Here is a 14,856-nt window from a genome sequence, read left to right as displayed (position 1 = left end):
GCCCAACTTCAAGTGCAGTCAGGAGAGGGATACTACAGTCTCTTAAGATGTTATCTTTGACGTTAAATGAACATTACGGCTCAAACAGTAGTGTATGCCTGAAGAGGGCTTGTACCAGCTCTTAAAAAAATTATCAAAATTTAAAGAATTGCGCAGGCCAGGGTTAAATACAACCATCACGGAAAATTAAATTGTAGATAAATTTACAGTTAATAGAATATATATTAAATTTATTATATAAATTTATATAATATATAAATTTAATATAAATACGTATATTAAAATGAAGCTAATAAATACTTAAAACTTATAACTCTTAATTTCTGTTCTACACACAACTCTTATCTAGGCTCTTGAGTTATGGGTCCCTATTATACCTGCCTGGGGGACATGTGGTAGGATGTTGTACTGTGGGGCAATGCTTCCAACCCCACGTGCGGTGACATCGTGTTGTAGCTCAAAATGGGGGTAAATTTTGCAAGTCGGGGTCTTCTTCTTTTGGGGAGCCAATTATGTAACTGGCACACAGTACACTCCTACTACTGACCTCTGGGATCCAGGAAGCCAGTGGACATCAGCCCCACGTTCAGCGTGTCCGGCTTCAGTCACTCACAGAAGTGGGTTTTTATGTTATTGGCTGTGTGGTATGGCAACGAATACAATCAGTCAAGTGGGCTCAGCCCAGTGCCTCATAGTGAGTTGCTGCTGCCATTCAGGAGAGAAAGTGAGTAAGTGACTAGGTGTGATCTTTTAATTGTTCAGCCTGCTCCTGGAGGAAGCCAGTGGGCCTGACAATTAGTTCATCATGTCTTACTGGGTAAGCAGATTGCTTTCTGGGTAAGTAAATTACTTTCTGGACTGAAAGTTTGTTAGTGTCCCCCGAACACCAAAACATCATATTGAAGTTGAGAGGGATCCTTTATCAAAAGTTCCTTTGTGGCTCCAAATAAATAGTTACGTTTACAAGCATCTAATTTGTTCAGTAATGATTCTTGACCCATTTTTTTTCTTTTTGTGTGTGTGTTAGTGTGGGTGCAAATAAATTAAAAATAAAAAGGCAAAATATAAAAAAAGGCTTTTATTTAAAAAAACATTTTAAAATTTTATTTGAATGTTTCTTATGTATTACATATAGTTCACAGTTAATTAGGCACTCCCAGTGTGTATGTGCTTTGAGATCCTTCCTCAAAGGAATTTCTCTGCCGTGGTAGCCAGTGATATTAACGCTAATGAATAAATGACAGTTATTGAAAATCCCCAGTGACTCAAGACTTTTTAGTTAGTGTTTAATTTTTTCCAGGAGCTTTTTTTTTTCCAGGAAAAGGGGATGGGGAGAAAGTTCTGCATACTCCCTCACACTGGAAGCGAAAGTTAATGATGGCATTTTTCCACATTCGTAAATAATGATAGACTCAGAAAATGAAACAGAGATTTTTTTTTTTTTTTAACCCTGGCTTGAAGTTAGGACATCATGTCAGAGTTAACTCTTGAAATTATTAAATGCTGAATGTAATATGTCAATGTTTGGACGAGTTATGCTTTTTGTCTTTGTCTTTTATTTTGGCAGTCTGAAGTTAAAAACAAAGCGTTGAGATTGGAAGAGCTTCATTGCAAAGTTAATGATCTTAAAGAATTAACTAAAAATCCAGAAACACCACCAGACCTTCAGGTAAGTATTCAGTCAGGTTTGTAATAACTACCGTATACTAGACTCAACCTCAAATATAATCTCTAATACAATCGATACGTAATACAATAACAATAAATTTTATATGTCATATATATATACAATATATATATTCTCATTATCATCATAATTCCAAGAAAACACATGGCTCTTACCATATATGGGGGTTAAAACATTAACATCTTTAGAATCCCTTGTGCTAATATTAATAACACATGTCTGATATACATATTATATTTGTGTTGGAAGTGATTAGCACCCTTTTCCTTACTAAATTTTAGGAGTAGTATCATCCAGCTTGCCTCATGGACCATTTTACGTCTGGACAGGAGCAGAAACCACATTTATGAATGTGGATATTCTTCTAATTCAGTTACCCAGTCGTTGGGTTAGGAGACATTGCCATCACAAACCTCATTTCGGGGCTCCGCGTTCGGCACAGATCCACAGGGAGCACGAGGCAGGCCGGGGTCGACCAGGAAGTCTGAGCTACTTCAGCGAGGGAGCTGTAGGAACAAATAGCATGGGGGGGGGGGGGGGTCTCCCGGCAGCCAGCACCACAGGCTCCAGGCTAAGTGTTCCGCTGCCTTACTTTAACCTAAGCGTTTGTTTCTGCCCTCAGGGATTTCCTCTACATTTTCCTTCTTCCTGTTGTGCCTTTGTCCTTTACTTACTGCCTCTTGCTAACCCGTCTGTCATGCTTGACTATACTTACGCTCTGACCTGAGACTGCGTGTCCATCACTTAGCATCACGGGTGGATGATCTACCTGTACCAGAATGTTAGAAGTTTCACCTGAGGCAACAAGAGGGAAAGGGTGCTAATAGAAAAGTGAAAAGGAGTGCTTATGCATGTTGCCTGTGTCAAGGATATAAATGGGCAACAGGTGGACTTTTGCAGAGTTAAGATGGAGGCAGGGCCTTGGGAGAGAGCTACCGTTGTCCTCTGCTTTCTCACCATCACCCCCCACCTCAAGGAAGAGGGATCAGGACACCTGTTCCTTACCTTAAAATAAAGGGAAGAGTTTCAGTGGTGTCATCTAGAGAGCATGACATGTGCCCCTGCAGTTGGTGGATGCCAGGGCTACTATCTCATTCCTCCGAGAGACCTTAAGGGTGAGAGAGAGGCTAGCCAACTGCTGATGTGTTTGCCAAAGGAGAAGTGATTCTTTTGAGTGGCCTGCATCCCAGAATCATCTGTTGTGTGAATGCCAGAGTGTGACCTCTGGCCCAGAAGTGAATTATCAGAGGAAAAGAAAAGACAAAGCATCAGTGCTTGCATATCTCAGGTTATCTGGGAAGGCTTTCTAGGGAGGAACAGACCTCAGCAGCAAGATAAAGAGATGCCCGCACGCTGTGGAAGGAGAAAGAGCCAGAGAAGAGTGCATTGCTTGTATCTAGGCAATGTCAGTGGGAGGTCCCAGCACTGAGGGGAGTCTCAGACAACCCCACAGAGGAAGGCCTGTGACAGGAGAGAATGCTAAATGTCACCTGGCCTAGGAGCACAGATGCCCGCTCACAATAGTTGTCAAAAGTTTCAGAGCCCTTCCCCCACCTCCTGCTTGCCTGCACCTGCAGGGTCAGAAGCTAGAGAAAATGGGGAAATAGAAAAAGAGGCACTTGACACCTTTCTTCAGATGGGCTTCCTATTTGTAGCAGATCTAGGGTAGGGATAAGATAAAAGCTCTAACTTCAAGTTCAATTTGGATTATGAAATGGGCCTAGATGTTTTCATTGTGGAATTGAAAGCATTTTGCAATTTATCATGATTATAAGTCCTTTTATGATCTGTAGGACCAGAGGAGTCAGGGGCCCTCCCGAAATAAGTCCTTCGGGAGAAGAGAACTAGCTTCACTGAATGCTTTCAAGCGGGAGACAAAAACAAAATTGCTTTATGATAAAAGTCTGAAGTGGTGTTTGTTCAGAGTCGTGGTTACATCAGGACATACAAGTGTGAGTGTTTCTGGAGAAGAATTCAGAACCGGGTTTTAGTCACAAACTTGGTAACCCTGTGTAGGTTTAGCTCTGCTTTTGAAACGTGACCTTCCGTTTTCCTTGGGCCCTCTGTCAAAACTGCCACTTTAACATCCACTGTCAACTGTAAATACGTACCGTTTCCATTTTCCCGTCACTTAACTTGTTTGACCCCTTGCACCCACTGGTTTCCCTTCTTAGAAAAGTTGAATTAGCCTCCCTGGTTAGGTTGATGTGTTTTTGACAGTTAAGCTGCACACGAACAGAATTGCTACCCAATCAATGAGTGTCCTGGTCGCCACAGATTTTAATGAAATCCTACTTTATGTTTAGTTTATAGAAGCAGACTTACGGCAGAAACTGGAGCATGCCAAAGAAATTACCGAAGAAGCAAAAGGAACCTTGAGAGAGTTCACCACTCAGAGTACACAGGTGGAGAAATTTATCAATGATATAACAAGCTGGCTCACAAAAGTAGAAGAAGTGTTGATGAACTGTGCTCAGACGGAGACATGGGAAGGGCTGAAAAAAGTAAAGGTAGGTAATAACCTATCATGAAGCATTTATACTTCCAATGGTCGTATTGGTTCTCCTATTTTGTGGTGACTGGAATAAAAATAAAGACTCTGCTCTCAGTTACCTATATTAACATCAGGCCGACTAACTCATTGGATACAGCAAAGTAAGTTAACAGGTAGAGAAATGAATGCAGGCAGTAGGAAATTGAAGATGAATCATCTAAAAGCAGAAAGCATGCTTTACTTACTGTAGGGCCTGCTCATAAGCTATGCTTGCCAATATGTTTCTTTAGTAAAAGAGTAGAGCCGGTAGAAGACCTGTTCAAATTTCCATGAATTTTTCAAATTTGAATGCAGAGTAGGTTTTCATTACTTAATTATTTTTGTTGGTCAGTATGACTGCTTTTATCTAGAGAAGGATATATTAAAAAAAACCACAAACAACAAAAACAAAACACCAACAGTCGAGACAACATTCTACTTCCATGTCATCTGTCCATAGAGATAATATTACTGATCAGCTGTCTGTAAAGCTTGTGAGTTGAGTTGACTGTTTCACATATGTGATCTGTTCTCTTGAACATTTTTTTCTTACTGTACTTAAGACTAAAGAGATGTGTTTTAAAAGTAACTACTGGTGCTTTTCGTGTGGCCTGTGAGCCTAAAACAAAGCCCTAGTAGTCCACTGAAGAATGTGAACTTAGGGGGTGACTCCATTAATAGCTTCTAATCAACTGACTAAACCCAAGATCATGGGCTGGAATCCCTAAGAACCTATTCAATTTGCTTGGAATCCTAGACCATAATCCAAATGCTACTACCTCTCAACTGCTGTTTGCACTTGTTCCCAAAGAGAACTGGGCAAAATTCTGAGTCAACACAGATCTATTACAAATACTGAAAAAAAAAATCCCACAAAAATGCGTACGTTACTGAGTGTATTTCAACAGCATCAGTTTCCCAAAAAAAGTACCATAGTGGAATAAATGGAATATTTCCCTTGAATGTGATGAATATCCTTCATGGCATTTGTTTATTCTGTAGGAAATACAAAAGGAACTTCAAAGTCAGCAAAGCAACATCAGCTCCACCCAAGAAAATCTCAATAGCTTGTGCCGCAAGTACCATTCCATGGAGCTGGAGAGCTTGGGCAGTGCTATGACTGGGCTGATAAAGAACCACGAAGCTGTGAGCCAGTTGTGCTCCAAAACACAGGCCAGCCTTCAGGATTTTCTGGAGAAGCACTTCAATGGTGAGCTCTGACAAGCCTTTGCATGAGTAGTTTGTTTATAAGAAAGAATCCAAACCAAATGCTGCCTAGAAACTGCCAGCAATAGTTGGAAAAAGCTTTCCAGCAGAATATCATTTTAAATTCATTTGTATGTCCAGATTTGAGCACTGAAAGTGTTGTGCTTGGGCTGTAGCCATAATTCTTCCTCTTTCTCCTCAAGAAAGTAGGGATCCACCATTTTCAGGATTCTGAAATTCATCTGGATTTTCTACATATAGCTCATTTGGGTGGAAAATTACTTCCACTGCTATGATGAAGTAACACAGTAAACTTGGATATTGGGCCATGAAACAGTGGTAGCCATGTAATTCGGGAAATTGCCGGTCAGAGGTCCCTGACTCGACTTCCCACCCAGCTGGGAAAGTGCAATTTGCACTTATGAAGATGTGAAATGGCTCTAACTCATCTGGGTGGAGAGAGGACACGGTTCCTTCCTTTGCCATAAAAATGGCTTCAACACCCCTGGAGCCTTTGTCCCTTTGCTCTCTTACGTATTCAGACAATTACTTATCTTCCTTTACCAAAAGAAAGACACAATGGGAAATCGGATATCTTAGGAATACAAATTTCTTTTCTGTCTTTTCTCTGAGGCAATTTCTCGATTCTGCCATGAACAGTCATAGTTATGGAACATGCTATCGTATATTCTACATGACTACTATTTTCTTTCTGGAATATTCTGTAAGGCAAGATGCAATGAGCTGAAGGCCAGCATTAATTCATTATGGTAATCCACAAAGCTCATTCAGTGTTTTGGATGTATTTCTCATTTTCATTACTTTCAAAAGAGTCTATGCAGGAATTCCAAGAGTGGTTTTCTGGAATAAAGGCAGCGGCAAAAAAATCATCAGATAGAACTGGAGACAGCAAGGTTCTAGAGGCAAAGCTCCATGATCTCCAGGTATGAAAGCCTTTTTCTTCTTCTCTAAACTGTACTCACGTGCTTTCAGGTCAGACCTAAATCATCTCTTTCCCCAGATCTTCTGAACTTTTCTTCTTCTTTAACAGAATTAGATTTCTTGAGTCATAAAGAGATAGACAATATGAAAAGTTGAGAAAATAAATCAGAGCTACAGAATTTTTGATCCCATTTTTCTCTCTTTTAGCCAATTGACTATTCTTTGGAATTCATCCAAAACTAAACCTAGTTTTAATTTTTATAGCAGTAAAAATATAAGTAATTGTATCTATACCATATCACTATGTGGAGGAGTTTTATTTATTTATTTTTAAGTTTATTTTAGAGAGAGAGAGAGAGAGAGAGAGAGAGAGAGCACACACACATGAGCATGAGCAGGTGAGGGGCAGAGAGAGAGAGAGAGAGAGAGGGAGCATCCCAAGCAGGCTCTGCACTGTCAGCATGAAACCTGGCATGGGGCTCGAACTCACCAACTGTGAGATCATGACCTGAGCTGAAAGCAACAGTCAGACGCTTAACTGACTGAGCCACTCAGGCACCCCTATTGTGGAGGAGTTTTAAAATGAAGACATGGCTTGTGTTTTTCAGTAACCTACAGTCTAAATTTTGATCTAGGACAAACTCAAAGCAATAGGTATTATAGGTTTTACAGGTTTTACTGACTACGAAAAATATATGAATTCAGGAAGGAGAAAGCCATTGTGTGGTAGAGTTCAGAAGTGACTGACTCAAATTGAGTTTTCGACAAGTTTTTTAAATGGCTGATATGAGCAAAGCAAGTATCAGGTAAGCAAGTATCAGTTAAGTATCATTTAAAAATATATTTTTTGGTGGGAGGGACACCTGAGTGGCTCTGTCAGTGAAGCATCTGACTTCGGCTTAGGTCATGATTTCATGGTTTGTGGGTTCGAGCCCCGCGTCGGGCTCTGTGCTGACAGCTTGGAGCCTGGAGCCTGCTTCGGATTCTGTGTCTCCCACTCTATGCCATTCTAGCGCTCATGCTCTGCTCTTTCTCTCTCTCTCTCTCTCAAAAATATGTAGACATAAATTGTTTTAAATTAAAAACAATATTTTTTAAATTAATGAGGAACATGAGAATTTTGTGGCCTCATTGATGAGGACAGTTACGTAGATAACTTATGAGAAGTCAGAGTAGGAAGATCATTATAGTAAAGGAAGTTGGCTTTCCAGGAGGCGTGGTAAATTTAAATGTGGAATTGTCTCCTTTAAGCTTGAGATGCAGTGGAACACCACGAAGAAACGTCTGAGTGGCCATCGCAAATGCCACCCAGGAGCACGGGGAAGAAGCAGGGCTGGCTCAGCATTTCTGCTGTGTTCTTCTGCTCTGCTGAAGCCACGCTCGTGCATATGACCTCTCAAGCGGAGGTGCATACCAAGAAGAGAGGGGACCCGCAGGGAGGACTTTGTGTGCAGACCAGAAGAGGGGGAGGGGTGCAGGCAGCCTACCAGTTAGAGGACATCACACTATAACACGTGAAGAAGTACAGCCTGGGCTGGGCCGGGACAATGAGAACGCTGAGAGGCTGAGAGCGAGACCTTGATGAGAACGGCCTCCTTTACAGCATGGTATTGTCCACAGTTTAGTCCTCAGTGGTTCCGGTGACTGGCTGGCACCGTCCTCGATTATGAGCCTTGATTGTATCTAATTGTACATTCTCACTCTGGCCTTTTTTTTTTTTTTTAAATATGAAATTTCTTGTCAAATTGGTTTCCATACAACACCCAGTGCTCATCCCAACAGGTGTCCACCACCCATTTTCCCCTCTCTGCCCCCTCCCCCATCAACCCTCAGTTTATTCTCAGTTTTTAAGAGTCTCTTATGGTTTGGCTCCCTCCCTCTCTCACTTTTTTTTTCCCTTCCCCTCCCCCATGGTCTTCTGTTAAGTTTCTCAGGATTCCCATAAGAGTGGAAACATATGGTATCTGTCTTTCTCTGTGTGACTTATTTCACTTAGCATCACACTCTCCAGTTCCATCCATGTTGCTGCAAAAGGCCATATTTCATTCTTTCTCATTGCCAAGTAGTATTCCATTGTGTGTATAAACCACAATTCCTTTATCCATTCATCAGTTGATGGACATTTAGGCTCTTTCCATCCTTTGGCTATTGTTGAGAGTGCTGCTATAAACATTGGGGTACAAGTGGCCCTATGCATCAGCACTCCTGTATCCCTTGGGTAAATTCCTAGCAGTGCTGTTGCTGGGTCATAGGGTAAATCTATTTTTAATTTTTTGAGGAACCTCCACACTGTTTTCCAGAGCGGCTGCACCAGTTTGCATTCCCACCAACCGTGCAAGAGGGTTCCCGTTTCTCCACATCCTCTCCAGCATCTATAGTCTCCTGATTTGTTCATTTTCGCCACTCTGACTGGCGTGAGGTGATATCTCAGTGTGGTTTGATTTGTATTTCCCTGATAAAGATCTCACTCCAGCCTTATTAAAGACTTTCTGACTCTGGGTTCTAGGTTCTGTTTTTCTTCTCTTGCTCTGCTATCTGAACTAAGAATTGCAGTCAATGCTGCCATGCTCCAGGGTCTCTGAATAATAGCAAAATATATTGTATTACCTTTATTTCTTGAAACAGAACATTTTGGACTCAATCAGTGATGGGCAAAGCAAGCTTGATGCTGTGACTCAAGAAGGACAAACTTTGTATGCACATTTGTCTAAACAAATTGTCAGTAGCATTCAGGAGCAAGTTACAAAGGCTAATGAAGAATTTCAAGCATTTCTGAAACAATGCCTTAAAGACAAGCAGGCTCTTCAAGACTGTGCTTTAGAACTTGGGAGGTAGGTTGTTTTGATAAGTGTATATTTCATCACACACAGAGTATGTTTCCAAAGACTTTGAGGAACCTTAATACAGGTTCACACTAGAACAGTAATTAATTGCTTGGACTCTGATGGTTTTGTTTGGCTTTATTTTCTATACAGAAAAATTAAGGAATTATGCATAAATGCATGTATTTTTTGTCTATTTGGTTAACTCAAAATATTAGCTTTGGCACCCAGGTTTTAGATTATCCAAGTCTTTTCTTTGTGTCCACCTCTGTTGGGTTGGAGTGACGGCAAAAAACACCTGTCAGATTCCTATGAATCAAGATTCCAATTAGGAAGCAATGTTAACAGAGGTGAATATAAAATTAGAAGAAAAAAAACTAGGGGGAAAAGGATGTCAGTATCATCAAAACGCCTTTCTAGTCCCAGAGTAAATTGCTTCACTCTTGCCAGGTTTCTTAGAGAACTTACATTCTTTGCAAAAGTTAGAGCCCTTGTGCTCTTGGATCATATTTAAATCATCATAAGATACACAGAGATAACCTTCCCTTCTTGTCCCAGGGCTTCTACTGCCCTACTCAATCCATTGGCGTCCCAAGTAGTAAGACACAAAGTTAAGTGCATATTGACATAGGAATGTAATCTTGCTAATAATTACCAACTGATTACCAGGAAATCAATTTGACAAGATGGGGTGACTCTGCTTAGATCTCAAGACACGTGTCCACTATTTGTCATTTTGTTACTGAAATAAATGATAATTTGGATGGGCGTGTTGTTGAGTTTTCTTCCATACTTGAAAATTCATGAGATTTTAATTACCATCAACATTGTGACCTCAGCTATTTGAATTTATTTATTATAATGAGTACAGAAGGATTTCTACAAAGTATTTTCTTTTCTGTAGCTTTGAGGATCAGCACAGAAAACTGAACTTATGGATCCACGAAATGGATGAAAGGTTAAGTACGGAAAACTTTGGAGAGAGTAAACAGCACATTCCTGAGAAGAAGAATGAAGTCCATAAAGTTGAAATGTTTCTGGGAGAACTATTGGCTGTGAGGTATGGTGCAGAAATGGAATAGGTCCTTGCTGTACTAACAAGCTGTTACTTCTCTGGTTGGTTGGCTCTTTGCTTTGGTTGTTCATTGGTTGGTTGCTTGGTCGATTGGTTGGTTGGTGATGGTGGTTGTATCTGTTTCTATCCCTAAGTGTCTAGGAGACAGATGATTGTGTGGTGTTCTCTATGGCAAAGTGGTATTCCGAAGAGGGCACAGGGATAGAGGTGAGGGGCTATCTGCATCCCAGGTCCACCTCCCTTTGCTCAATAAATTGGACAGGCCACTCACTTCCTGTATTTCTTGATTTTGCCTTTCAGCATTTTGCTGCTGGTAGTACCATACTTTGTTTTTAGAGGTTATGATAAGGATAGCAGGTCATAATAAAGGGTGCTCTTCATAATGCTTTAGACCCCAGTTTCCATACATTTTTCACATACTTGAGCAGCCAGTTTTATTTCCAATCCGTACCCATCCTCGTAACATTCTTAGTAATGCAAAAGCTATGGCCATTAAGTCCGACTGTCCTGGAGGTTCCTCTTCTCCATTGCGGTATTTGTCTCTCCGTCGTCTCTTGGCTGAGCAAACATTTCTGGCTCCTTTCCCAGGCAAAGTTCTCTGGCCTGTGCTTGTGACTTCACCAGCTTCAGGGCTTTGCTCACTGAATTCACCATCCACCCTGGCATGTTAAGTTGCTTTGTTGGTACTTGGAGTGCAGGTTGACCCCAAGGTTCTTTTTTTTTTCCTTTTTTAAAATTTAATTTATGTTTTTAATTTACATCCAAATTAGTTAGCGTATAGTGCAACAGTGATTTCAGGAGTAGATTCCTTAACGCCCCTTTCCCATTTAGCCCATCCCCCCCTCCCACAACCCCTCCAGCAACCCTCTGTTTGTTCTCCATATTTAAGAGTCTTTTATGTTTTGTCCCCCTCCCTGTTTTTATATCACTTCCCTTCCCTTATGTTCATCTGTTTTGTCCCTTAAAACCCTCATACGAGTGAAGTCATATGATATTTGTCTTTCTCTGACTAATTTCGCTTAGCATAATACCCTCTAGTTCTATGCACGCAGTTGCAAATGGTTGACTCAAACCTCTTAACTATCCTCTTAATGAGCAGATGTACTCATCTGTGAAGCAGCAGAGGCTAACATCCAGCCTGCTTAATCAGACAAATCAGCAACAGTGATCAATTCAGTAAAAAATGCCTAATTCCAATCATATTCATTCCTTCTTTCTGCTGAGTCTTCTTTTTGGTCAAACTTGCCTAAAAAACAAACATGCAAACAAATACACAGACATAACCCATAGTGACAGCTGCTATTGGTGTGCTAGTTTGATGACTATTATAAAATTTTCCTGGAATGCTTTGGTCCCTGTGAGAGCCCTTTGGTCTCTGTGAGCCCTTACCACGAAGTAAATTCTTCATTGAATCTATACACACCAACCCCCAATAGTGAGTTCCTCAAGGTCAGGGACCTTTAGGTCATTATCATTGTTATAGTCCCAATGGCTGGTATAGTACCAGAAAAAAAAAAAAGAAAATATTTGCTGATTTAATAGAAGAACAGTATCATTCCAGATCATTCCCCAGATTTGAGATTTATTGAACTTCTATCATCCACTAAGGAATTCTTTTAGCAACAAGTGATATCCGTCATCTTGAATTATTTAACTCACTTTGTTGCTTAAGCCAACTTCTTGTCTTACCAGATTATAAGAAATGTAATTTAGAGTAGATATAATGTTGCACAAATCATATATCACAGAGGGCCACAGGATGCTCAGAAAAAAAATGACAGACCTTGTAGGAGATAAAGTTGGTATTCTTTTCTCAGTACTCACAAGAGTTCGTGTTCACACATCTGCACTCTCCCTTTTGGTATCCCGGAAAATTTTTGATAGACATACTGATCAGAATTCAGAACTCTGTAGAATAAGGTAAAGCCAACCCTCCCACTAAGACTACACTTTCCCTTGACGTAATTAACATAAATCCAAACCGAGATGAGCCAAGTAGCCAGGATACAACAAGGAAACCCATCAGCACTCATATAATAGCCTTTTGAAAGAAACTGGTTTTTTGCACGTTATCTTTTGCACTGGGTCCTGGGGATATGGGATGAATGCAATAATCCTGGCTTCTGCAGGGTGAAAGCCTGAGGACTGAGACGGAAAGGGTGCATGAGGTCATAGAAAGGGACAGAGACAGAATGGATACGGACGAGGAGCCCTGTACTCTCCTCCCTCCCTGGGGTCAGTGCAATGCTGCCTGTGGAGGTGATGCCCGCACTGGCATTTGAAAGGCCGACTAGGAAGGAAGCAGAGGAGAGTAGAAGGGTTTTCACAAAGGAGGAATCCTCGTGTGTGCACCAAAAAGCAGAGGGTCTGGGGACAACTCAGGAGTAGAGCATGAAGTCAGAACAGAGAAATGTTAGAGATGAGGCTGGAAAGGCAGTCCTGGGCCATTTTCGGATGTGAATTCCTTAAAATATAGGGCGGGATCTATGCACAGCATAGATGGATTGAAATCCCCGGATGTATATTGAGTGCATTCAGAGAAATCCTAGGGGATGCAGGTAGCCAGCCCTGTGAAGGTCCCCAGCATCTTCCTTTTAAAGGCATGTTAGCCGTGAGCTCTTGTCTGGCTACTTCTCCAGGATTGACTATCTGTTGCACTCCCGAATGTCAGAATTCAACTTTTTTTTTTTTTCTGTTTTTTTTTAGAGAGTCTCTGGATAAGCTTTCCCAGAGAGGGCAGCTTCTCAGCGAAGAGGGTCACGGGGCTGGAAAAGAAGGACGCCTGTGCTCCCAGCTCCTCACCAACTACCAGAACTTACTCAGAACGACCAAAGAGAAACTCCGAAACTGCCAGCTGGCCCTGCAGGAGCACGAAGCCCTGGAGGAAGCTGTGCAGAGTATGTGGTCCTGGGTGAAGGACATTCAAGACAAACTGGCCTGTGCGGAGAGCACCGTTGGAAGCAAAGACACCTTGGAAAAGCGGCTGTTACAAATACAGGTAAGCGGAGAACAGCTGCCAGACACGGACAACTTCTAAAGACCAATTTGCTTAGATTCACAAATATCTGAGCTGGGTCCTAATTGTTCCCTGAGCCTCTCAGTGAAGATCATGTGGGCAAAACAGAGAAATTGGAGAAAGGGATACGGAGGGATCACGCTGCCCCTTCAATAGCTTCAAAATAATTTTTGATTTCATTTAGTAAGTATTCAGCAGATGTTATGGGATGCTGACTCTACTCCAAGCACTATGCAAGTCATTGGGGAAATGGAGACAAAGATTCGTGCCTCCTTTCCAGTTCACAGTCTAGTGGGAGAGACTAACCTGTAAATAGTTACCTGCAGTAGCCCATGGAGACAGGGGCCATGACCAAATCAAACAAGTGTGTCCACCAACCCAGCCTGCAGTCAAATGAAGGGGACCTTGAAAGATGGGAGTTAGCCAGGCAGTGATGGGAGGGGGCTGTTAGGTTTCTGACAAGTGTGTCTTCATTTTTAAAATAATTTCTTTTTACTTTGAAACTAACATTCAGTAAATGTACGCTTCTAGGTTAGTGGTCCAGAGTTTTCCAAGAATTTAAATTGGAGTTAATCCTTGACTCCAAAACTCCTGATATCTGATGTTTAAATAATTAAATATCTGGGGCGCCTGGGTGGCTCAGTGGGTTGAGCGTCCGACTTTGGCTCAGGTCATGATCTTGCGGTTCGTGAGTTCGAGCCCCGTGTCGGGCTCTGTGCTGACAGCTCAGAGCTCAGAGCCTGGAGCCTGCTTCCAATTTTGTGTCTCCCTCTCTCTCTCTGCCCCCTCCCCCCACTCGTGCTCTGTCTCTGTCTCAAAAATAAATAAACATGAAAAAAAATTAAATAAAGCATCATTTTGCACTAGGGTCCAGGGTTTCTTGTTGTGTTTTCATTTTAAAGTGAGTAAGGTTTCTCATGGGAAACATAACTGTTTTTCAAAATATGAGAAGGTTCTAATATTCCTACTGACAGGAATTCACTGTTCCTTCATAGGACATTCTCCTGATGAAAGGGGAAGGAGAAGTTAAGTTGAATATGGCCATTGGCAAAGGGGAACAGGCCTTGAGAAGTAGCAACAAACAAGGTCAAAAGGTGATCCAGACTCAGCTACAGAACCTTAAAGATGTGTGGGCTGATATCATGAGCTCCTCCCTCCGTGCTCAGAGGTACAGAGCCTATTTTTAGTGTTTATTTTCCTAAATAAAACCTTGTGGCTTAGTAAATGATGGAACAATGCTGAGAGTATCCTGTGGTAGAGTTACCAAGCATATTATTTTAGCTAGTCATATGCATACTTCTCTTTGCCTAGATTATAGTTTCTGTAATGACAAAGACAATTTTGTTTGTTTGCTTGTTTTGTGCGTGTGTGTGTATGTGTGTAATATTTACATCTCCCATAATATCTCTCATGGAATCTTGCACACAACGTGGGCTCAGTAAGATCCCTCCTTTCAATTCATCAAAGCAAGGGTGTATGGTCTTTAATAACTTTAATAATGTTTCCCTTTTTAGAGGAACATACAGGGAATTAATTTGTTAGCAACTGTTCAGCTTAAGTGCTTATCTTTTTCTT

The 14,856-nt window shown here is 41.3% G+C and overlaps 1 protein-coding gene across 1 annotated transcript in view; it reads left to right on the top strand.

Moving 5' to 3' along the window:
• Positions 1 to 14,856, top strand: part of SYNE1 (spectrin repeat containing nuclear envelope protein 1) — a 472,071-nt gene that overhangs the window by 217,264 nt on the left and 239,951 nt on the right. Inside the window, 8 exon segments of the mRNA XM_043592628.1 lie at positions 1,568 to 1,669; positions 3,994 to 4,197; positions 5,223 to 5,430; positions 6,258 to 6,370; positions 8,994 to 9,199; positions 10,095 to 10,250; positions 12,972 to 13,263; positions 14,277 to 14,449. Coding sequence (XP_043448563.1) covers positions 1,568 to 1,669; positions 3,994 to 4,197; positions 5,223 to 5,430; positions 6,258 to 6,370; positions 8,994 to 9,199; positions 10,095 to 10,250; positions 12,972 to 13,263; positions 14,277 to 14,449 — 1,454 coding nt within the window.

The sequence above is a fragment of the Prionailurus bengalensis genome, chromosome B2 (genome assembly GCF_016509475.1).
Source record: "Prionailurus bengalensis isolate Pbe53 chromosome B2, Fcat_Pben_1.1_paternal_pri, whole genome shotgun sequence".
Classification (NCBI taxonomy): domain Eukaryota; kingdom Metazoa; phylum Chordata; class Mammalia; order Carnivora; family Felidae; genus Prionailurus; species Prionailurus bengalensis.
This window is presented reverse-complemented; position numbering and strand designations above follow the sequence as displayed.